Source organism: Kogia breviceps, chromosome 4 (genome assembly GCF_026419965.1).
Source record: "Kogia breviceps isolate mKogBre1 chromosome 4, mKogBre1 haplotype 1, whole genome shotgun sequence".
NCBI lineage: Eukaryota > Metazoa > Chordata > Mammalia > Artiodactyla > Physeteridae > Kogia > Kogia breviceps.
The window spans coordinates 59,077,361-59,104,093 of NC_081313.1; the positions used below are offsets into that span (position 1 = coordinate 59,077,361).

At 35.6% G+C, this 26,733-nt stretch overlaps 1 protein-coding gene across 3 annotated transcripts in view; it reads right to left on the minus strand.

Moving 5' to 3' along the window:
* Positions 1 to 26,733, minus strand: part of CERT1 (ceramide transporter 1) — a 127,329-nt gene that overhangs the window by 34,817 nt on the left and 65,779 nt on the right. For all 3 annotated transcript variants that reach the window (XM_059062761.2, XM_059062758.2, XM_059062760.2), the window contains 2 exons: positions 16,533 to 16,690; positions 12,288 to 12,380 (listed from right to left, as the gene is read on the minus strand). In XM_059062761.2, the coding sequence (XP_058918744.1) occupies positions 12,288 to 12,380; positions 16,533 to 16,690 (251 nt within the window). The remainder of the gene's footprint in view (positions 1 to 12,287; positions 12,381 to 16,532; positions 16,691 to 26,733) is intronic.

The following is a 26,733-nucleotide window of genomic DNA, read 5'->3' on the forward strand; positions in this document are numbered from 1 at the left end:
ACTTTGCTTAAATGAATGGGTATTGTTTCACAGTGACCTATGATCTTATTTAACTAGGTATTTTGAAACTTTTTGATATTTTTGACAAATGTCCCAAAGATCAAATTCTAAATGAAGTTCACTGGACCTCTAGTTAACTTTGAGGTTTTCCAAAGGGTCCCTGGTATGCCTCAAAGTATTTGTTTTCTCTCCATCTCAGAGAGAGGAATATTAAACTAATTAGTCTTATTTGGTATGTTAAATTACATGGGAAGCATTGTCAAATTTGAGTGGTGATAAAACTTCTCAGGTTATATCATATGGGTAAATGTTATTAACATAGAAATTCTAGGAATTATATATAGAACTCCTAAAAATCTGGTATGTCCTGGTAAAATGTTATCAGTCATAATTCTAGTAATTATCTTAAATTAATGTATGTCACAACAGTAACCTAGTTTATTTGTCAATTGGCATTGTAATCAGGTCTTTAACCTTGACTTCTTAAATCTTTTATTATTTATGGACAGTTAGTATTTCACTCTGAAGTTTTTGCAAAAATGCTTCATCTTGAAGAAGATTCACAGAAAGGACTTTTGGACAAGTATAGGTTTCTGATAACTTTCAGATCATACCACTGAACCGGGTAAGAAATTAAAGACTTCTGATGGAAAACCTGATGGCTTCATAAAGCCATTAACTGAAGATTAAGATCAAGGATTAGTCACATAAGACTGAGTGAAATTATGAGTATGGTTATATAATTTTTGTTTTTTGTCTGAAATATTATTTGTTTTTAATCTGTTTTCCAGATATAAAGAAACCTTTAAATCACAACTCTGTATGTAGAATTGAAACATTTATCTTTTCTCTCTACCTGATTGCTTCAGAATCTGTAAACTCTTAGGTTCCTAGCAACTTTCTCAGGTAATAAGGAAGGCCACCTCCTAACAGGTACAGGAATCTCAAGGTATTCAGGAGACTTTGAGAAGAGAGGAATTCACCCAAACCTAGCACCCAAATCTACAGCTGTCACAGGTGGAATCTATGACATGCCTTTAGTGTGGCTTTCCTGGCCCTGAGAATTTTTTTTTTTTAAAGTTCAATCTGAGATTCCTTGTGAAAAGTTCCAGCATAGCCAATTTAAAGAGCCTAGGTTGTCGATTAACCAGACATTTTGCAAACCAATTAGTCTTAATGTGGCTACATTTGGTAGAAATTAGGGTAATTTTAGAGAGAAATAGATTATGTTTCAGTGGATATTAAAGTCTAGTTTTATTAAATGAGGTCTTTATTTACTACTGCCTAAGACTCATTGCCCAGATAGTTTCCTTGTTGTTACATTATTATAAAGTTTAGTTATTAAAAGGACACTCCAAGTTTGTTTCTGAAGCTTATCACAGTAATCTAACTTTGGATGAAGATCAGATGTGCCATGACCTGCAACCAGGAGATTATTCATACTGGAACAGGTATCAGATAAAGGACTCTTTATAGCCACACTGGAAGAGTCCTCCTCTCCTGAATAAACTGCATATCAGGCCTCCTCTCCTGAATAAACTCCAACTCCTGTTTCTGACACTTGACTCTGACTAAGAACAGCACTACCAGACCAGCAAGAGAAGACATCTGAAGAAGACAGCTGATCCAAGATGCTGGACTAGGTCTGTATACTGATTACTTTGACAACTGTTCACACTTTTTTCCCCCTCACACTTTTGCTTGAGCTCAATCATTTGCAAGTTTCAAAACTCAATCTAATTACTGGGTTTGTGGCCAATTACCTATGTCCAGTACTCCCAGGTTGCCTTGGTAGATCTGTCCTCTCCAAGATTCTAACTGGACAGCCCTTAGAAATTTTATTTTAAAAGAAAGAAACTCTAGCACCGTGCAAGCTAGTATCACTGCCAATATCACTAAGTGAGATGCTCTTACCTGGCCAATTAATTTTTTTTTTTGCAAGTTCATACTTTATTTCTAATATGTTTGGAGCTTTGATTTTTGCGTTTTTGTAAAAAGTTTTCACTTAATTCTTTGAAAGCCCTTTTGTGCTGAGCCCAAGCTGGGGCCTGGGCCAGGCCAGACCCTTTGTAGCCTTCTTGCTCCCACCCCAGACCCCCTGTGCTGGGAGCGGGGTGGCTTCCCTCTGTCCACTCTGCCCTCCCACCCCCCTGTTGCATCTCTCTGTACAGAACAATTTTAAAAATGGAAGCTAAGATACAATATACATTGGACAGGCACGCACACACATGCACACAGGCATCTGCTCCAAACGGGCAGGATGTCAGCTGTACTCAGAGAGAACCAAGGAATGCATACGGAGCCCCTCCTGTGGAGGAGGACAGGGCCTGAGCCCCACCTTGGTCCTCACAGTCCACAGCTCCTCCCCACCTATTGCCCTGCTACCTGCCAGAGGGAGGGGTGGACAGCACAGACGACTGTACAGAAGGGAAGACAACTGAGGGCAGCTGGGGGGTGGTGGAGAGGGCAGTGCCAGCCTGGTACGTTGCCCTGGGGCCAGCGAGGCTGTTCTAGGAGCCAGGGGGTAGGGGGAGGACTGGGGTAGACCCCCGGCCTCAAGTACCTGAGGGGTAGAAGGCCTGGGCTTTTGCCCATCGAGGAGCTTCAAGTCTTACCTGGACAATTAATGATGCCTGTTCTGAACCTGGTCACAAACAATCCTTTTCATTAGATGGTGAATACTGGGTAGCTCCTAAGAGGACCCAATGGATTTACGGAACAAGTTTATGACCTTGGCTTTCCCCAGGTTGGTTAGGAAGATATGCTATTCGTTTCCCTTGGGCTCAACGTCACTGATGGGTAGCTCCTGTCAATCTGTGATGTCAATCTGTAATGTGAGCACACTGGTTTCTATCAGGTTTCCAATGGTATGACCATTTGGCCATGATATTTGTTAACTCATCTTAGGACATACAAAGAGTCAAATTTCCACTCTGAAAAATGCTCTTCCCAGTTTAGGGGAAATACTAGGAAAAGGGTTTGGTTCAGGAGGATCTTGGCTTAAATCTTTGTTAATGATGTTGTTGGTTCTACTGGCAATTTAAACTACAGTTTGTGGAACTTACAAGGTGATAGTTTCTTACCTTTCATGCTGTGTATCAACTATTCGTAGTAAAACAATGATGTCTAAACAACTTAAAACTTTGGATCATGTCTACAGTCCTCTATAAAATAACAGGAATACATAATGTACATGTGAGGGGAACTGGCTTGTCTTACTGGACAGCCTAGAATTGGCTCTCAGTCCTTGCTGAACATTCTGCTAGTATAACTCCCCACCCCACTCCCCATCCCCCCAAAAAGAGAACCGGGCTATTAGGACCCAGCATTGAGGGACACGATGGACCAACGGCAGGCGAGCAACCACCCTGGCATCAAGGGACCAAATATTTGATCACCTAATGCTTTCCATCGAAAGGTTAATGATCAGAAAGAGGAAATTGTGAAATAAAATTCATATTTTATGGCGAGACAAGAAAAATTTAAACAGAAAAATTTTCTCTGCCTTTTGGCCCCCTCTTTCCCCTCTACAGTGTACAATATATCTGCATTATGTATCATGACCAAATTTTCCCCACTGGCAAAAATACCTGCCCGATCCTAAACTGCAACATTCTTCTAGCATCAACAAGACAACTCCTTAAAGGATAACCTTCCTTCTTGATCTTGTAAAGAGTCAGGTTACCTACCACTTTGTACCTGCAGAAGTGAACTGTGTAAACTGTCAGTATTACGTCATTTGATATGATGTACATCCTGTCTCAAAAACATTTCTAATGGATGGAACAGTTCTCAGAGCTTTCTGAGATGCTGTTCCTATGTTGTAATTATCAGTAAGAATAGAATATATTTTCCATTTCTTTGTTAATTTTTCATCAACAGGAAGATGGTGAAAAAAGAACTGAAGTGCCCTTAACTATTTTTTTCATTAAAAGAGAGAGGGAGATGCATTTCAAATGGCTGGAAAAAAGATGGTTTATTCAACAAATGCCACTGGAATAACATATAGATTCCTCCATTACACCATAATTTTTAAAAATTCAGATGTATTAATATATTTAGGAGAGACCATTAAAAAAAAAAGAACAGAAAGTACAGAAGATTATTTGAAGTAGAGTGTGAAAGGATTTTGATCTAAAATGGAACCAGGTGGGACTTCCCTGTCAGTCCAGTGGTTAAGACACCATGCTACCAATGCAAGGGGCATGGGTGCAATCCCTGGTTGGGGAATTAAGATCCCACATGCTGCACAGTGTGGCCAAAAGATTGAAATGGAGAATTTTATGCATGAACCCTCTGAAGAATGGAATTTAAGAACTGAGAGAAGGATTTCCCATAAATGCCAGATATCAGAAGACTGAGCCTTATCTCTTGACCAATGACCATCTACCAAGTATCTCTCCCCATCCTCAAGCCAATGAACTTACTGCTTGGACTCTGGCTGGATTCTCCTTGTCTGTACTCCTTGCCCATAAATAAACCTGCCCCAAACCCTCAACAAAACTGCCTGTAACTTGGTACTGCATGCATTCCCCGAATTGTAATTCCTCTGCTATTCTGAAATAAACTCAATTTCTGGTAATTTGAGCATGTCTCAGTTTACCTCTTTAGGTTGAAAAGAGAATGCTTTTTAAAACATGAAAAAAAATGTAGAGATAAGTGTACCAAAAGACTGTGAGTTAATTACAAGAAAGTATAAAACTTCTATGACAAAATGAACAATTAAAAAGATTTTTTTTAAACAATAAAAAGAAGAAAATAATTGAGAAATGAAGTCAATCCTGCCCATCTTCTAAATCAATAGGGGGAAAACACCCAAATTCTAATAATAAAAACGTGAAGGGACGTGTACAAGAGAGTCATTAAAGAAGAAATGCAAATGACCAATAAACATTTTTAAAAGAAAGCCTAAATCATATCAATGAAGCAATTATTTGTTAAACTAATAAACACATAAACCTAGCACAAGGACCCTCCTTTCTCCACCCTGCTCTCTCCCCTGAAATAAAACCTGTGTTGACCAAAGTGGAGATAAACAAATATAAAATTATACAGTACTTACATATTGCTCGTAGGAGATAAATGGGTACCACATATCGTTAAATTAAAAAGATAGGCTTATTTGTATTTTCTATAATCTTCCTATAATGTCCATCTATTTTATTTATAATATGAAAAAAACAGGATAATTTTTAAAAGCTGATAGTCCTCCCCCAAATAAACCTAAAATAGCAAAAGACTTTGCTCAGCTTTAGAATAAAAGTTAAAATTGTAACAGCTAATATTTCAGTAATCTAGACTTTTAAAATTCCAGACGATAGCTAATTATGTAACTTTTGTACATTCCAGAAGGAATGAGATGACAGCTTAGCAATTTAAAAATATTATCACTCATCAGAGGGTGTTTGTCCCACCCACTCGGGCCTGGGGAGTCTGTTGAGATCCCAGGCTGGTCCCCTGCCCTCCAAGGCCACCCCCTCCCCCTGGCTGCATTGGTCCTAGGGTCATAGGAAGGAGGCTGAGGGTAGAACAGGAGAGGCAGGTGGAAGGGGCCCTCCAGGACTGGAGGAGCAGGAGGAGCAGGAGAGGAGAGGAGGGTGTCTGCCCTGCCGACTTGAGCCCAGGAAGTCTGCTGTGCTCCCAGGTGAGGTCCCTGCCCTCTGAGACCAGGGGTGGGGGGCATGCCTGGGCCCCTTCTGTTCCTTGAGTCTAAGCCACACACCCCCACAGCCCCCAGGGCCTTTACCAGCCCTGTGGGTCCTGAGCATAGGCCCTGCCCACCACCCAAACCTCACCCTTGCTTAGGCCCTGCCCTCCACAGCCAAGGCCTTTTCCCCATTTTTTTTTCTTTTTTTGTTTTCTCTTTTCCCTCCCCCTCTTTTTTACTACTGTGGTACTACTGTAGCTTCCGGTTATTGATTCATCTATATTTTTATTTTTATATCCTTTCTAATATATCTGTTAGTTTCCTAGTCTAATTTTATTTTTTACTTTGTTATTGTTCTCTGTCTCCTTTTTTTTTTTTTTTGCCACCCCACATGCCTTGCAGGATCTTGGTTCACAAGCTGGGGGTCGGGCCAAAGGTCCTAGGGTAGGAGCTCCGAGTTGCAACCACTGGACTAACAGAGAACCTCAGACCACAGGGAATATTCATCAGAGTGAGGTCTCATGGAGGTACTCATCTCAGCACAAAGACTCAGCCCCACCCAACAGCGTACAAACTCCAGTCTTGGAAGCCTCAGGCAAAACAACCAGTAAGACAGGACCACAGTCCCACTTACAAAAAAAAAAAAAAGAGATGGCAAAACAATATGTCACATGTGAGGGAGCAGGTAAAAAACTACAAGACCAAATAAATGAAGAGGAAATAGGCAATCTATCTGAAAAAGAAATCAGAGTAATGATAGTAAAGATGATATAGAATCTCAGAAATAGAATGGAGGTACAGATTGAGAAAACACAAAAAATGTTTAAGAAAGAACTAGAAGAACTAAAGAACAAACAAACAGAGATGAACAACACAATAACTGAAATGAAAAATACACTAGAAGGCATCAGTAACAGAATAACGGAGGCAGAAAAACGAATAAGTGAGCTGGAAGACAAAATGGTGGAAATAACTGCCAAGGAGCAGAATAAAGAAAACAAAAATGAAAAGAACTGTAGACAATCTCAGAGACCTCTGGGATAACACTAAACGTATCAACATTTGAATTATAGGGGTCACAGAAGAAGAAGAGGAAAAGAAAGGGGCTGAGAAAACATTTGAAGAGATTATAGTCGAAAACTTCCCTAATATGGGAAAGGAAATAGTCACCAAAGTCCAGGAAGCACACAGAGTACCATACAGAATAAACCCTAGGAAAAACACACCAGGACACATATTAATCAAACTAACAAAAATTAAATTCAAAGAAAAAATATTAAAAGCAGCAAGGGGAAAACAAAAACAACACATAAAGGAATCCCCATAAGGTTATCGGCTGATTTTTCAGCAGAAACTCCGCAGGCCAGAAGGGAGTGGCAGGATATACATACAGTGATGAAAGAGAAAAACCTACAACCAAAATTACTCTACCCAGCAAGGATCTCATTCAGATTCAAGGGAGAAATCAAGAGCTTTTCAGACAAGCAAAAGTTAAGAGAATTCAGCACCACTAAACCAGCTTTACAACAAATGCTAAGGAAACTTCTTTAGGCAGGAAACACAAGAGAAGAAAAAGACACACAAAAACAAACACAAAACAATTAAGAAAATGCTAACAAGAACATATATATCAGTAACAACCTTGAATGTAAATAGATTAAATGCCCCAACCAAAAGATACAAACTTGCTGAATGGATACAAAAACAAGCCCCATATATATGCTGTCTACAAGAGACCCATTTCAGACCTAGGGACACATACAGACTGAAAGTGAGGGGATGTTAAAAGATATTCCATGAAAATGGAAATCAAAAGAAAGATGGAGTAGCAATACTCATATCCAATAAAATAGACTACTACAAGAGACAAAGAAGGACACTACATAATGATCAAGGGAGCAATCCAAGAAGAAGATATAACAATTATAAATGTCTATGCACTCAACATAGGAGCACCTCAATACATAAGGCAAACGCTAACAACCATGAGAGGAGAAATCGACAGTAACACAATCATAGTGGGGGACTTTAACACATCACTTACACCAATGCACAGATTATCCAAAATGAAAATAAATAAGGAAGCACAAGCTTTAAATGACACAATAGACCAGACAGATTTGATATTTATAGAACATTACACCCAAAAGTGGCAGAATACACTTTCTTCTCAAGTGCACACAGAACATTCTCCAGGACAGAACACATCTTGGGTCACAAATCAAGCCTCAGAAAATGTAAGAAAACTGAAATCATATCAAGCATCTTTTCTGACCACAACGTTATGAGACTGGAAATCAATTACAGGGAAAAAAGACTGTAAAAAACACAAATACATGGAGGCTAAACAGTGTGCTACTGCATAACCAAGAGATAACTGAAGAAATCGAAGAAGAAATTAAAAAATACCTAAAAACAAATGACAACAAAAACACAACGATCCAAAAACTATGGGATGCAGCAAAAGCAGTTCTAAGAGGGAAGTTTATAGCAATTCAATCTCACCTCAAGAAACAAGAACAATCTCAAATAAACAATCTAACCCTACACTTAAAACAACTAGAGAAAGAAGAACAAAGAAAACTCACAGTAGAAGGAAAGAAATTATAAAAATCAGAGCAGAAATAAATGAAATAGAAATGAAGAAAACAATAGCAAAGATCAATAAAACTAAAAGCTGGTTCTTTGAGAAGATAAACAAAATTGATATATCCGTAGCCAGACTCATCAAGAAAAAAAGGGAGAGGACACAAATCAATAAAATTAGAAATTAAAAAGAAGAAATCACAACTGACACCACAGAAATACAGAGGATTATAAGAGATTACTACAAACAAGTATATGTCAATAAAATGGACAACCACAAACAAATGGACAAATTCGTGGAAAAGTGCAATTTTCCAAGACTAAACCAGGAGGAATAAGAAAATATAAACAGACCTATCACAAGTAATGAAATTTAAACCATAATTTAAAATCTTCCAACAAACAAAAGCCCAGGACCAGATGGCTTCACAGGTGAATTCTATCAAACATTTAGAGAAGAGCTAAGACTGATCCTTCTCAAACTCTTCCTCAAAATTGCAGAGGAAGACACATTCCCAAATCCATTCTATGAAGCCACCATCACATTGATACCAAAACCAGAAAAAGATATCACAAAAAAAGAAAACTATAGACCAATATCACTGATGAACACAGATGCAGAAATCCTGAACAAAATACTATCAAACAGAATTCAACAATACATTAAAAGGATCACATACCATGATCAAGTGGGATTTATCTCAGGGATGCAAAGATTCTTCAATATATGCAAATCAATCAATGTAATACACCATATTAATAAATTGAAGAATAAAAACCATACGATCATCTCAGTAGATGCAGAAAAATCTTTTGACAAAATTCAACACCTATTTAGGATAAAAACTCTCCAGAAAATGGGCATAGAGGGAACCTACCTCAACACAATAAAGGCCATATATGACAAACCCACAGCAAACATCATACTCAGTGGTGAAAAACTGAAAGCATTTCCTCTACGATCAGGAAAAAGACAAGGATGTCCACTCTCACCACTCTGAAGTCCTACCACAGCAATCAGAGAAGAAAAAGAAAGAAAAGGAATAGAAATTGGAAAAGAAAAAGTAAAACTGCCACTGTTTGCGGATGACATGATACTATACATAGATAATCCTAAAGATGCCACCAGAAAGCTACTAGAACTAATCAATGAATTTGGTAAGGTTGCAGGATACAAAATTAATGCACAGAAATTCCTGGCATTCCTATACACCAACAATGAAAAATCAGAGAAATTAAGGAAACAATCCCATTTACCATCCCCCCCAAGAATAAAATACCTAGGAATAAACCTGCCTAAGGAGGTAAGAGACTTGTACTCAGAAAACTATAGAACACTGATGAAAGAAATCAAAGATGACATAAACAGATAGAGAAGCATACCATGTTCTTGGATTGGAAGAATCAATACTGTGAAAATGACATTATTACCCAAAGCAATCTACAGATTCAATGCAACCCCTATCAAACTACCAATGGCATTCTTCACAGAATTAGAACAAAAAATTTTACAATTTGCATGGAAACACAAAAGACCCCAAATAGCCAAAGCAATCTTGAGAAAGAAAAACGGAGCTGGAGCAACCAGGCTCCCATACATCAAACTATAACACAAAGCTACAGTAATCAAGACAGTATGGTACTGGCACAAAAAGAGAAATATAGATCAATGGTACAGGATAGAATGCCCAGAGATAAACCCATGCACATATGGTCACCTAATTTATGACCAGGGAGTCAAGAACATACAATGGAGAAAGGACAGCCTCTTCAATACGTGGTGCTGGGAAAACTGGACAGCTATATGTAAAAGAATGAAATTAGAACACTCCCTAACACCATACATAAAAATAAACTCCAAATGGATTAAAGACCTAAATGTAAGACCAGACACTATAAAACTCTTAGAGGAAAACATAGGAAAAACACTCTTTGACATAAACCACAGCAAGATCTTTTTTGACCCACCTCCTAGAGTAAATAAAATAAAAATAAACAAATGGGACTTAATTAAACTTAAAAGTTTTGCACAGCAAAGGAAACCATAAACAAGACAAAAAGACAGCCCTCAGAATGGGAGAAAATATTTTCAAATGAAACAACAAAGGATTAATCTCCAAAACATACAAACAGTTCATGGAGTTCAATATGAAAATAATCCAATTAACAACTGGGCAGAAGACCTAAATAGACATTTGACCAAAGAAGACATACAGATGGCCAAGGGGCACATCAAAAGATGCTCAACATCACTAATTATTAGAGAAATGCAAATCACAACTACAATCAGGTATCACCTCACACCAGTCAGAATGGCTAATATCAAAAAATCTAGAAACAAAGAATGCTGGAAAGGGTGTGGTGAAAAGGGAACCCTCCTGCACTGTTGGTGGGAATGTAAATTGATACAACTATTGAAAACAGTATGGAGGTTCCTTAAAAAACTAAAAATAGAACTCCCATATGACCCAGCAATCCCACTACTGGGCATAGACCCTGAGAAAACCATAATTCCAAAAGAGACATGTGCCACAATATTCACTGCAGCACTATTTACAATAGCCAGGACATGGAAGCAACCTAAATGTCCATCGACAGATGAATGGATAAAGAAGATGTGGCACATATATACAATGGAGTATTACTCAGCCATAAAAAGGAATGAAATTGAGTTATTTGTAGTTAGGTGGATGGACCTAGACTCTGTCATACAGAGTGAACTAAGTCAGGAAGAGAAAAACAAATACCGTATTCTAATGCACATATATGGAATGTAAAAAAAAAAAAAAGGGTACTGATGAACTTAGTTGCAGGTCAGGAATAAAGATGTATACATAGAGAATGGACTTGAGGACACGGGGTGGGAGGGGGAAGATGGGGAGAAGTGAGAGTAGCATCGACATATATACACTACTGAATGTAAAGTAGTTAGCTAGTGGGAAGCAGCAGCATAGCACAGGAAGATCAGCTTGGTGCTTTGTGATGACCTAGAGGGGTGCAACAGGGAGGATGGGAGGGAGGCTCAGGAGGGAGGGGATATGGGGACATATGTATGCATATGGCTGATTCACTTTGTTGTACAACAGAAACTAACACAGTATTGTGAAGCAATTATACTCCAATAAAGATCTATTAAAAATAAATAGATTTAAAAAAATAAATAAAATAAAATAAAATTACCGCTCAAGTCTCATACTATGGATTTTCACAGTTGGAAATCAATTCCAACATAAAAAATATTGTCAATAGCAGGTCTTATTTTTTCCTTTCTAAAATAAAAATGGCAGGAAATCTTTCTTCTACTTTCTTAAATACAGTCTAACTTTTTTACCATTCTTTTATGTCAACGATACTCCTTGCCACTCCTGTATGCGTTTTGTATATGGAGAGGCAGATTTTATTAACTGCTTAACAAATAACCAAAAGGGGAAAGAAGCTGGTTTCAGACATTTTCCAAACATAAAGGCACAGCAATTTGAACAGTTCATGCTTTGCTATGGAGAAGACCTCACAGTATACAGCACAGCCTAAAATCTTTCACCTGTAAAGTTCTCAGGTTTTTCCTCTGTAGGTTGCTTTTGTTTAAAAAAAAAAAAGAAAAGTTACGGACTTTCCTGGCAGTCCAGTGCTTAAGACTCTGCATTCCCAATGCAGGGGTATAACAGGTTCAATCTCTGGTCAGGGAATTAAGATCCCGCATGCCTCATGGAGTGGCCAAAAACTAAAATGAAATAAACCATCTATAGATTTCAAATAATAAAATTAAAGAAAAAAAGAATTAGAATGTAATATCAATAAGTATCATCCTCACAGGGGAGACAAAAACTTGTCCTATAAAGTAAACAGGCCTAGTAATAAGCCCTTTAAAGCCCTTTAAAGCTTTGTAGGTGAAAAAGAAAAAAATCTGTTTCAGGGTAAACCTAGCATATATACATTATGAAATATTCAAAACATTTAAAAGTAAAGTATTATGTAAAAATTAATCACTTTTATATTTATATAAATATATCTCCTATGTGTTTCTCTTTCTAAGACCAAAAATATAACTTCATACCTCATAATCTGGTCCTCCAAAGTGAGATTTTTTCTTAAGTTCTGTCATGGCATTTTTGTATGCTTCCTCTATTCTTCTTCTCTTCTCACTTTCCTATTTAAAAAAAAAAAAAAGCAAGTGAAAAATTTATCATGTCAGGTGGGATTTTCTCTACATTTCATCAAAATTTTATAACTTGGCCCAAAAATAACTCCACTTCTGTGAAAAATGAGTATTCTTCTACCCAAGAAAACACTTCTTTCTGGGCCATATATCACATACAAGATACCATTTAAAATACCACTAAGATCACCTTATAGGTAGGTTATATATTTAAATGGATTAAGTAACTACCAAAGTGTCTACACTTCAAAAAAAAAAAAAGATAAATTAGCACCAGAGAAATGCCTACAATATATATTCATGTGTTTGTTTCCCCCAGTAGGAGCTAAATTAATTTTGTTATAAAGAAAAAAGGCAAGTAATGGATTCCAGGAAGAAAATAACTCAATTATTGGTAGAATCAATAAATGCAAAAAGATATTCTAAAGAAAGATACCTTTCTTATACTTTCCAGCTGCTGGTTAAAATTATTTTAGAGCTGAAAAAGAGCTTAGATTTCTACTTTAACATTCTCCTTTTATAGACAGGGTCTATGGCTCTAAGAGTTTGCACAAAGATCCAAGGGCAAAATGTAAAAAGGCTGGCCTTGGCACCAACCTCAAACTTTTTTTTACAACAATGGACTACAATTAGTCAAATGTGATATTAAAGCCCTACAAGCTTATAAAGAACATAATGCCTTTATTCCCTCACCTCAAATATTTAAGGGCTAAATTAAAGTCCACACAGAACTCACCCAGAGCTTAACTACTTCTAAAAACCCTACCTGAATTAAGCTAGTGCAAATCAATGACTTAGTTCATTAGGCCCAAAGATTAACTGATTTTTGTGTATTGAAGAGAAAACAGGACTATAGACCCATCAGAGTGGCTAAAATTTAAAAACACAAAAAATCACCCACAAAAAAAATGACAATACCAAGTGTTGTCAAGGGTGAAGAGCAACTGGAATTCTCATCTACTGCTGGTGGGAATATAAACTGATATAACTACTTTGGAAAATTGTTTGCCTCTACCCACTAAAGCTAAGCATATACCTCGTGAATCGATAATTTTACTGCTTGGTATGTGCCCAAGAGAAAAGAGTGCATATATCCACCAAAAGATACATACAAGAATGCTCACAGCAGCTTTATTCACAACAGCCAAAATATAAAAAGTTAAGTGTCCATCAGCAGGAAAAAGGAAAAAACAAATTGAAGTCATACAATGAAAATTCATCATACAATGAACAGCATACAGCAATAATATACAACAATAAAAAATAATAAACTACCACTAAAAGTTACAAGATGAATGAAGTTCACAGTCAGTGTTGAGGGGGTGGGGGAGCGAGCCAGACACACGAGTATATTTCGTATGATTCCATTTACATGCTGTTCAAGAACAGGCAAAAATAATCTATGACTGTATAAGTTAAAACTGTGGTCACTTCTTGAGGTACTAGTACGGTATGGACTAGGAAGGGGCATGAAGAAACCTTCTGGGGTGCTATAAAGTTCTATATCTTGATTTGAGTGGTGGTTACAGGGGAGTATACATGTGTATAACACTCGTCAAGCAGTACACTTAAGATTGGTATACTTCACTGTATATATGTTAAACCTTAATTTTAAAAAATGAACAAAACAAAAATACAACACAGCAATAATATTAAAAAGATTTCAAGGAAAGTGAAAAAACATGTGAAATTACACACTTGTGAATCTACTAATATAAGCAAACATCTTCAATGAATAATTTTCTTATTAACATTGTTAACAACTAAAATTTGTTTAATCTTAGAATTTTTGGTCTTCCTGGACACGACTGGCTAAAAATTAAGTACACTTCTTCTAGAAAAGAAGGAATTATTTTTATAGGTAACTAAGAATATTCAATTATTTAGCTGTAAGAACAATGGAAATGACGTTAGAAATGTACATAAGAGCTATTAAACATAAAATCAGAGATTATATAGAGATTTGTATGTATGTTATACACATCTATTGTATGTATATACCTATTATATACATAGATAAACATATATTAGAAATCTACATAAAAGGTATACAAACAGCTATTAAATAGCTATTATTATATCACCTATCACCTACTTAATGACTCTCATTAGATTTTTAGCTCCTTGAAGAATGATTTCCTGTACACTACTGTTTTCTCATTTCTAGCTTAGAGTCTAGCACACAATAAGCATATAAATACTTCTTGAATAAAACAACAATTTCAAGTAAACCGTATTGTTAACACTGTATTTTCCTCCTCAATTATATCAATTACCTAAAAGACATGTTTGTTGATAAACAACTCTCTCTACTCAAGAACTTCCTAATCTTTACAGAGTGTGTATATATACATGCATGTATGCACATACACATATGTATATATACACACATGTATATATACACACACACTGAATATATATGTATATACTGTGTATGCACACACAGACTTACATTTCCTGTAAAATGTAACTGGGAGCCTATATCAACCTTGAGAAAAAAATTATGGTGGAAAAGGTGAACAAGATTTGACATCAGATAGACCTGTAAAAGGATTACAAATTACAGCCATTTGCAGATTTCAATTAATACTACCATCTTTTGTGGCTGTTACTTGGTTAAATGTGGTCTAACAACACTTTTTTCACAGATCCTTTGGTATAGTCTACTTGCTGCTACCCAATAAAGAAACAGAATGGATAAGATTACCAACATTGAAGACAACTGCAAGTACACATCCCTTTCAAATAAGAAATTTGACTGACAAAAAGATGGAGAAGCCATGTCTTATTTTTAATGAATTTTTTAAGGCAGTGTGGTTAGAGCATATGACTAGAGATGATGATCCTTTAGTGAAGGATAAGTAGACTGAAGAGAGGGGAGCTTAAGAGAAAGTTGCCAAAAAGTTTTGAATAAGCTAATCTGGAAAAGTTGAATGATTCTCCTGAACCATTAGTCTAATGGATTTAAGGGACTGTCCTGTTTTCTCAGTGTTATTTTTTTGTGTGAACAGAGAATCTTCTAAAAATTGAATTTGATCCAAAATTGAAATCTATGACAATGTAACAGTTCTACTCCAAAATAATAATGAAGTATCTGCGTGTACCTTAAATGGACATTTTCATTCCTTGTTTTAAAAGAATACATATTGCTAGTCAACCTGGCTTACTCTCACATGCACCTAAGAATTCTGACCAATTCTCTTTTCTTTAAACATGGGGACCTTCTTAAACATACAGTGCTGTTTAAATCCTGTAGCCATTCTGCTATTACATCAATGATGACATTGCTTTCCTTAGTGTTCTGTTCACATTAATAAGACCTCCAAATACCGCAAGCAATATGACTCACTAATGAATGATAAGATTCTGATTGATGTCTGCCCTAATATCCAGAGCTGAAATATAGAAGAGTAAAATTCTTCTTATTCTGCTACTTAACACCTCTAGACAAATCTCTGGGCCTCAGCTGCTGCTTCTATAAAATGATGGCATTGGACTAGAACTAAATTCTCTAAGGTATGCTTTGGTTCTAAGATTTTACTGATGTTAAACTATAAACAGACGTTTTCCTACTAAACAAATTCACTGAGCCAAATTCTACTTCACACTCGAAACTAAAGATTCATATTATTATTATCAGTGCTGCAGTTTAAACAAAGGTGGGAAAGGTGAACATAAGGCAAATGTTCAAGGAACAACAAAATGTGTGTTAAAGGATATCACAATGACCTTGGAAAACATACATGGCCATGAATGCAGTAAGTTAATATTTAACTTTATAAATTGGTGTTTTTAGTAGTTCATATAACTTAAGTACAGTTTCATGTATTACACAATAAAGCTAGGAAATGTCAAATGATTCATTACTTCTATTCCAAAGCACTACTATTACCATTACAAAAACTTTTATGTTAAAATCCAATGAAGAATGCATATTGTACAGTAACCACATACATAACTGGTGAATCTCATTGGAAAAATGAGTTTAAGATGCTCACAAAGTTTCAGAGGAGTAGTACCACCTGCTACTTCTCTCAATCTAATAGATTTTTCCCTAAGAAGTTAGTTTGGTTTAAATGTTCAATCAGTATATAAACAAACAAAATCTGACTATTTTTTACAAAGAAGAAAAACAAATCTTACCTTATCCAGTCTCTTTTGCCAGCTGTCCTCACGTTTTACCATTAGTTCAATACAATGAGAAAGTGTAGCAAGGATTCCAGCAGTAGTTGCTTTAAAAGTTATTGCCTCCCCTTTAAAGTCTATACCATTAATTCCTTTTGGTGTTACATGTGGAAATACTGAAAAAAAAATTTATTCACTAAAAATCTTTTTAACAAAGAAATCATTCCTCAGCACAACTTAAAATTAGAAAATTTTTAGAAAACTATCACATCAGTGCAGACTTTCAAACTGTAATTTCCTTCCTGTTGGCCAACATTTTAAAATTTGCATCCATCTCTATGAGCAAAGAAGCTTGTGACAGACAGCATATGTACTCTCAAGTTTTTTTTTCTGGATTCTGTTTCCTGAAATCTATTTGCTATGCTGCACCCAGGGAAGAAAGTGGTAGGTGGACTAATACTTTAATAATAACACTCAAGACAGCCTAGAGTAAGACCTAATTATGGCAAGAACTACCTTACATTTTGAGAAATCCTGAATTTAAATAATATCTGAAAAGAAACTGTGGAAATGAATAAGGTAATATGCTAAAATTTAAATAAATGTCCAAATATAATTTGGGGACCAATGCACACATTAAACAGTTCTTACGTTTACATATTATAATTTTAATTCAAAGTTAGTCTTTGGATTAAATGAAAAATCTTAAAACTCATAAGATGCAAATAAGAGAGCATAATATCTTATACTATAGTTAATAAGAAACCTTTTTAATAGCACTCTTTAAATGAAATAATGATACTTTAAACTTTAAAAACTCATATGTAGATATGACAGCAAAGGCACAATCCATAAAAGCTGACAAACTAAACTTCATCAAAATGTAAAATTCCTGCTCTTGAAGGCATTGTTAAAAGAATGAGAGTTACAGTTAAGTAGGATAAATCAGTCTAGAGAGCTAATCTACAGTTAATAAAATAATGGTAACTGTGAAGAGATACATTAATTAGCTTGACTGCAGTAATCATTTCATCATGTACACCAAATCATCATATTGGACACCTTAAATATATGTAATACCTATTAAAAAATTTTTTTGAAAAGAATGAAGAGACAAGCCGCAGACTGGGAGAAAATCTTTGCACAGAATATGTATGATAAAGGACATATCCTTTATCTATATATATATTAATATAGACATATTCTGTATTATAATACACAAAATATAGTAATCTCAAGCTCAACAATAAGGAAACATATAACCCAATTAAAAAACTGAACCAAAGAATTGAACACACATTTCACTAAAGAAGAGATCGGGATGGCAAATAAGCAGATGAAAAGATGCTCAATCCTATTAGTTACTAGGGAAAAGCAAATTAAAACTACAGTGAGTACCACTACACAACTATTAGAAGACTAAAATTTTAAAAGACTGACCACATCAAGTGTTAGTGGGGGTTTGGATGAACTTGAACTCTCATAAATATGACTGGTGAAATGCAGCTTGGAAGATTTTTAAAAGGTTAAATACATACCTATCATATGATTCAACCATTCCACCTCTGGGTATTTAGCCCAAAGAAATAAGGTATATGTACATTAAAAAAACTTGCATGTGAATGTTCACAGCAACATTATTTATAATAGCCCCAAACTGTAAACAACCCAAATGTCCACCAATAGACGAATGGATTGAAGAAACTGTGGTTGTTATCTATACAAGGGAACACTACTCAGCAATGAAAAGAAATTAAATACTGATACGTACAACAACAATGAGAAATCTCAAACTAAGAAAGAGATCAGGCAAAAACATTGAGTTCATTTACATTAAATTCTAGAAAATGCAAACTAATCTATAGTGACAGAAAAATCAGTGGTTGTTTGAGAATGGAGGGAGGAAGGGAAGACAAAAGGGATGGAAGAAACTTTTGAGGGCAATGGACATAATAATGGTCTTGACTGTGGTGACAGATTCCTGATAATATCAAAACTTACCAAACTGTACACTTTAAATATACATAATTTATGGCATGTTAATTGTATCTCAGTAAAGCTGTTTTAAAACCTTTTTCTTTTTCTGGTATTTTCTGAAAATCCTTCCTATCACTATTTTCTACCATTCTTACCAAGATTGATGTTTTATTACAAACTACAATTTTTTAAAATAATCAACTTAGAAACTAAGTCATCTGTGTCCTATATATGAGAATGTGTGCCATTGTAATAATGGGTCCTTCATGCTGTTTGCTAATTTATATAGAGTCAGTACAAGATGAAAGACCAACATAAAATGTCTTTGAAAAAACTTTTAGAAATGTACCTCTTCAGCTGCACTTTACTTTCAGAAGCTGTCACCCTCAAATCCTTTTCAGAATGATACAAGGATTATGTAACAGATTTTAAAACTTTCAAACAGTTGAAAGTAAGTGTCTCAAACATAGTAAGGTCTCTGAAATAAATTTCTCTCATGTTACATCTGTTAGGAAATGAAGGTCATGAAGACAAAACCTCACCTTAATTTGTCATCCACTGGGCTCCTCTAAGTACTGGTTACTTTGATTTTTGCTCTAAGTCTCTTATATCTTATCTTGTAGAACTACATTAAACTTGATGGAAAAACTTAAGCAAAACCCCAAAGTACTCAGTAATTTTAGACGAGCATACTCATCTAAATGTCTCAGGTGACCACAAGGGAAAGATCTTAAAGAGACAAGGCAGCATGCCTTAGTTCCTTCTGGGAAAATGATACACTGTAGCAAAAGGAAGTTGAAAGTATGTGAATGTAACCATGCTTATGAAGGGCAGAGATGAAAGAAATTATAAAATAATCTATAAACCTATATTTTTAAGTACTTAAGCTCTTAAAACTATCATTCAAATCTATAGTTCTTTTAGTTGAACTGACATTATACAGTTCAAAACTCTTTTAAAGGTGCTAACATTCAGAAAATCAAGGAACCCAGAAGCTAACATCAACATGTCAAAAATAAAAACAAATACTAACAGAAGCCGAGAGATTTGTAATCCTTTCATTTCATTAAGACTCCCAAACACTAATTTAAATAGTAGGCAACCTAAGGGGGAATCCCCAGTTTCTGTGGTGAGGATTTTTTCATTTCCCCACCTGAAATATTCCAAATGACTGTGTCCTTCTGGACATACAGGATGGCAACTTTGCTTAAATCTCTCCTCACCTGTCTACTATGATAAAAAAGAAACATGGCTTAAGACTATGACCATGTTATTAATCGTACTAGGGTCAACAATCAACTGGTTTGGGACTACTGGTCTATTATAGATATGATTATTCTAACAAAGTAAGATACAGTTGGCTAAAAAACTAAATTTAAAATATTATCACATGAAAAATCTGTGAGCTAAAAGACGATGAAAAGTGATCTGTGGCTGGTCCAACTTCATTTAGACGATTAATGTATAAGCATCTGTACACAGACTACGTGGGAGAAAAGGACAAGATGATAAGCATGTTTCATAGAGTAATGTATGTTCCATTAACACTAAATTGCCTCTCAATGAGTTTCATCAAGAGTATACCCTGATTTGACAGATTAGTTAATATTTACTGTCATTATTTTATATAGTAGATGACAATATGCTCTTGTATATTATTTACAAAACAGGAAGAGATAGAAGTTAGAAAATAAGGTTAAAATATAGTTAAATGGGAACTGGAAAATAAATATAAAAAATCCATGCAAGTAGCCATCTTTGACATATAATTAATACAATTAATCATTAAGAAATAAGGGTTTAGGGGTAGGAAATTTCTGACTTTAAGTAGAGGCCAGGGAATTCCCTGGCAGTCCAGTGGTTAGGACTCTGTGCTTTCATTGCTGAGGGCCCAGGTTCAATGCCTCATCATGGTACTAAGATTCTACAAGCTGCATGGTGCGCCCCCCCGGCAAGAAAAAGTAGGGGCCAAAAAATTGACCAGTACTAAGTCAGTGAATATATTTACACTTAAAAAAATTTAACGTGTACATTTTATTTATTTATTTATTTATCAATCAATCATTTATTTATTTATTTAGCTGCGCCACACAGCTTATGGGATCTTAGTGCCCTGACCAGGGATTGAACCCAGGCCCTCGGCAGTGAAAGTACAGAGTCCTAACCACTGGACTGCCAGTGAATTCCCCAGTCTTTTTATAAATACCAGCTTTATTGAGATATAATTTTCACAGCATAAAATTTACTCATTTAACACATACAATTAAATGATTCTCAGTATATTCACAGAGTGTACAAGCATCACCACAATCAACTTTAGGACATTTTTATGAACCATCCCCTCAAATCCCAAATACATTAGTAGTCACTTCCCATTTCCCCCAACCCCACTGCCCAGTCCTAGGAAACCACTAACACACTTTCTGCTTTACGATTTGCCTCTGAATCTTTCATATAAATTAACAAAGAGTGGTCTTTTGTGACTGGCTTCTTTCACTTAGTGTAATATTTTCAAGGTTCATCCATGTTACAGCACATGTCAAGTATGTTATTTCTTCATATGGCTAAAAAATGTTCCATTTTGTTTATCCATTCGTTAGTGGATGGATGTTTGGATTATTTCCACTTTTTGACTGTTATGAATAATACTGCAATGAACATCCATGTACAAGTTTTTATATGGATATATGTTTTCATTTCTTCTGAATATATAATAACTAGGAGTAGAACTGCTAGGTCAAATGGTGACAACATGTATAATATGTTGAGGAATTGCCAGACTGTTTTCCAAAGCAGGTACACCTTGTTATGGTATTTCTTACCGATTACAACCAGCCTAATAGGTGTAAAGTGGTGTCTCACTGTGGTTTTGACTTGCATTTTCCTGAAGGCTAATGAGTTGAGGAACTTTTCAGGTGCTCATTGGCCATTTGTATATCTTCTTTGGAAAAATGTCTATTGAGACGCTTTGCCCATTTCTGAACTGAGATATTTGTCTATTATAGATTTTTAAGAGTTCTTTATGTATTTTAAATACAAATCCCTTACCAGATAAATGATTGGCAAATGTTTTCTCCCATTTTGTGGGTTATCTTTCAACTTTTTGACAGTTTCCTTAAAGCACAAAAGTTTAAAATTTTGCTAAAGATCAAGATAGCTTTGCCTTGCTCAAGGTCATTAAGATTAACTCCTATATTTCTTCTAAGGTTTTATGGTGTTAGCTCTTTTAATTAGGTTTTTGATCCACTGAGTTAATTTTTGTGCTTGTGTGAAGTAGAGGTTCAACTCCATTCCTTAAATATGGTTATCCAGCTGCCTAACACCATTTGTTGAAAAGACTTTTTTCCTCACTGAGTTGTCTTGGCACTCCTGTGAAAAGTCACATTTATTTTACTATAAATGTGATGGTTTATTCCTAGACTCTCAATTTTATTCCACTGTTCTATATATCTTTCCTTATGCCGGAACTATACTTTACTGTTACTTTTTGTAGTAAGTTATGAAATTGGAAGTGTGAGTCCTTCTACTTTGTTCTTTTTCAAGACTATTGTAGCTACTCTGGGTTATTTGTATTTCCATATGAACTTTAGGATTAGCTTGTCCACTTGTGCAAAAATCCTACCTAGGATTTTGGTAGAGACTGGATTGAATCTACAGGTCAATTTGGGGAATACTGAATTTTTAACAATATTAAGTCACCTGATCCATGAACAGGGCAAATCTTTCCATCTGTTTAGGTCTTCTTTAATTTTTTCAATAATGTTTCGTGGTCTTCATAATATAAGGTTTGTGCTTCTTTTGTTAAATTTATTCCTAGGTATTTAATCCTTTTTGATGCTATTATAAACAAAACTGTTTCCTTAACTTTATCTTCATATTCTTCATTGCTAGTGTATAAAAAATACTGGGTTGGCCAAAAAGTGCCTTCAGTTTTTAAGTAAAAATAAAAGACACATTTTTCATTTTCACCACGAACTTTACTGAACAACATATGCACCCTTTTGTTCCACTACCTTCTGCCATTTTTCAAGCAACTTCATAAGTCCATCTTCCCCAAACTTCTTATCTTTTCGAGCAAAGAACTGTTCAGGTGCCTTTTATAGCTTCCAGGGAATTGAAATTTTTTTCCATTAAGAGAATTTTGTAAAAACCAAAATAAATGGAAATCCAAAGGTGCAATGTCTGGTGAATACGGTGGATGAATCAGAACTTCTCACCCAAGCCGTAACAGTTGTTGCCTGGTCATCAAAGAAATGTGCGGTCTTGGGTTATCCTGATGGAAGAGTATGCATTTTCTGTTGACTAATTCCAGATGCTTTTCATCGAGTGCTGCTTTCAGTTGGTCTAATTGGGAGCAGTACTTGTTGGAATTAATCGTTTGGTTGTCCAATAGGAGATCATAATAGAGGACTCCCCTCCAATCTCACCATATACAAAACATCACATTCTCTGGATGAAGACCAGCCCTTTGGTGTGGTTGGTGGTGGTTCATTTCACTTACCCCACGATCTCTTCCATTTCACATTATTGTACAGTATCCACTTTTCATCACCATCACAATTTGTTTTAAAAACGGACTGTTTTCATTACATTTAAGTAGAGAATCACATGTGGAAATATGGTCAAGAAGTCTTTTTTTTCTCAACTTATGTGGAACCCAAACATCAAAGCGATTCACATAACCAAGCTGGTGCAAATGATTTTCAACACTTGATTTGGATATTTTGAGTATGTCGGCTATTTCCCATGTGGTATAATGTTGACTGTTCTCAGTTAATGTCTCAGTTTGATTGCTATCAACTTCAACTGGTCTACCCTATCATGGAGCATTGTCCAGCAAGAAATCTCCAGCATGAAACTTCACAAACCACTTCTGATGTGTCCGATCAGTCACAGCACCTTCTCCATAAACTGCACAAATCATTTTTTGGGTTTCAGTTGCATTTTTACCTTTCTTGACATATAGCATAAAATGCTGAAAATATTTTCTTCCATCTTTAATATTAAAATGACTACACAAAATTTCACCAATTTTGATAAATCTTTTAAATGCACACTGATATGCCAGCTGTCACATACAATCTAACAAAATTGTTTTGAATGACGTTAAAGCCAACTAAGTGCTACTAGAGCCATTTACAGAAAAAACTGAATGAACCTTTTGGCCAGTCCAATACAATTGATTTTTGTATACTGATCTTATATCCTGGAGTCTTAATTTATTAGTCCTAATAGGTTTCTAGTGGATTCTTTATGATTTTCTCTATGTAAGATAATGGCATCTTCAAACAGAGAATGTTTTAATTCTCCCTTTTGAATCTGGATGCTTTTTATTTATTTTTCCTGCCCAGCTGTCCAGGTAGAATCTCTAATACATTGTTGAACGGAAGTGGCAAGGTTGAACATTAGTTAGGAACAAGGTTATCTTGTTCCTGATCTTAGGGGGAAAACATTCAGTCTTCCACCATTAAAAGTGATGTTAGGGGCTTCCCTGGTGGTGCAGTGGTTGGGGGTCCGCCTGCCGGTGCAGGGGACGTGGGTTCGTGCTCCAGTCCGGGAAGATCCCACGTGCCGCGGAGCGGCTGGGCCCATGAGCCATGGCTGCTGAGCCTGCACGTCCGGAGCCTATGCTCCACAACAGTGAGAGGCCCACATACCACACACAAAAAAAAGTTATGTTAATTATGGGTTTCACTAAGAGATTCTGGTATCAAGGCAAAACTGGCCTCAGAGAATGATTAGTTAGGAAGTGCTCCCCCTATTCTACTTTGTGGAAGAATTTGTGAAGAACTGGTATTAATTTTTCTTTAAATGTTTGGTAAAATTTACCAGTGCAGTCACTGGAGCCTGGGCTTTTCTTTGTGGGAAGTTTTTTTTACTAATTGTATCTCTTTACTTATTATTGGTCTATTTGGATTTTGTAGGTCTTCTCGACATAGTTTCAATAGTTGGTGTCTTTCTAGGACTTTTGTCCATTTCATCTAAGTTATCTAATTTGTTGGCATACAGCTGTTCATAGCATCCCCCTATAATCTTTTTTGTTCCTGTAAGGTCAGCAGTAATGTCCTCCCTTTCATTCCTGATTTTAATAAGTTGAGTCTTCTCCCCTTTTCTCTTGATCAGTTTAGTTAACAGTTTGTCAACTTTGTTTTTCAAAGAATCAACTTAAAGTTTCATTGATTCTCTGTATTGTTTTTCAATTCTCTTTCTTCTTTATAATAAATGTGTTTCACCTACAAACTTCCCTCTAAGTACTGTGGCAGCCTATAAGTTGTGGTATCTTGTATTTCTGCTTTCATTCGCCTCACAGTATTTTCTAATGCCCTTTGTGATTTTTGTCTTTGATCCACCGGTTATTTATGAGTGTGTTAATTTCTACATATTTCTGAATTTTCCAAATTTCTGTTATTAATTTCCAATTTTATTCCACTGTGGTTGGAGGACATACTTTGTTTGATTTCAGTCCTTCTAAACTAATTAAAGCCTGTTTTGTGGTCAAGCATAAGGTATATACTAAAGAATATTCCATGAACAATTGAGAAGAATATATATTTTTCTATTGTTAGGTGGAGTGTTCTGTGAATGTCTACTAGGTCTGTTTATTTAGACTATTCAAATATTTTATTGTCTTGTTGATCTTTATCCTACTTGTTCTATTCATTACTGAAGTTGGTTACTGAAGTCTCAAACTATTACTATTGACTTGTCTCTTTGGTCAGTTTTTGCTTCATGTATTTTGGGGCTCTGTTGTCACATGCAATACATATTTTATTATCATAAAATCTCTCCTTTTGTCTCTAGAAATAAAATTTTAAAAAGATGGTATAGAATTTAACAGAAGAAAACTTATATTAGAGGTAAATGAGAAGTTTGTTCACAAAAGATTGAGGAAACATTCCTTTCACTGTGATCTGGAACTCTTAAAAGTCTTTAACCAAGGAAGGTGTTTTCTAATTCAAAAATTTCTCCTCTGCTCTAATCTTCAAATTACTTTAATTGCCTTTCTTCTCATCTTAGAATATCTGGAAGTTTTACTTTTCGCCCCATACCCCCCATTCCTAGTCTTGGCAAATTTACTAGTAGGCTGGTAAACTAGTTCGAAATTTTAAAAAACTTCAGTATAGTTACATCACAATATTTGATCTAGACCTATCTTTAATAATGGTCCTAATAGTGAGAACATTACAATGACCACGCCCAAGAACAGAGTATTATTTTTCCCTCTTCCAATAGTTGATCAATCTAGGACTAAGACCCTGTTTTTGAGAGATGACTGTAATACCCTAATCCCAGACTACAATCAAGTAGTTCCAGATTTAAAGACTATATGCTCTGTTCACTTTACCAGATTATATTCAATGCTTCTGACTAACTTATTTCTAGAGGTTAACCATAAAAAGATACTTTCCACCTATGATGATTTTCAAGAGTTAATTTCCATCAACATTAAGAAAGGAATTCTTTTCTTTAATTGAAATATAGTTCATTTACAATGTTGTGTTAATTACTGCTGTACAGCAAAGTGATTCAATTATACATATATATACATTCTTTTTCATATTCTTTTCCATTATGGTTTATCACAGGATATTGAATATGGTTCCCTGTGCTATACAGTAGGACCTTGTTGTTTATCCATTCTATATATACCAGTTTGCATCTGCTAATCCAAAACTCCCAATCCATCCCTTTCCCACCCCACCTCGCCCTTGGCAACCACCAGTCTATTCTTTGTCTGTGATTCTAAAGAAAGGAATTATTTTAAACAGTGAATTCCCCAAGTATACTTAAAACATCACTCGTGATTTAAAAAATTATTCAGATATCTTACAGGATATTTCTCTAAATGACTTTAATAACAGTCTTTTATTGCTTGGTTTCAGTCTCTTTGAAAAAGAGATGTTGGAGGCTTCCCTCAAATGTCTCGAGATCTAGTCAGATCACATTTAACAACTAGTTAGGTACTGGAAACTCTATATGCACTAGAAGGGCTTACACTACTGGACTTCATCAAAGGGTGATCTGGTAGTGAGACAGCTTTTTCATGATGGACCCTGCAAAAGCTCTCAATCTTTTCTATGGGCTTTCAGTGCCTCCAGAGTTAACTTTTAATTTGGTATCGGAAAATTTATGTCCAGTTTTGTATCAGAAAATATACTATGGAAACAGGGTAAGAGAAAGAAGCTGGGGATTGCATCTTTCCGTGTACAGACTTTCATTTAGTCCCTGGCTACGAGAGTTC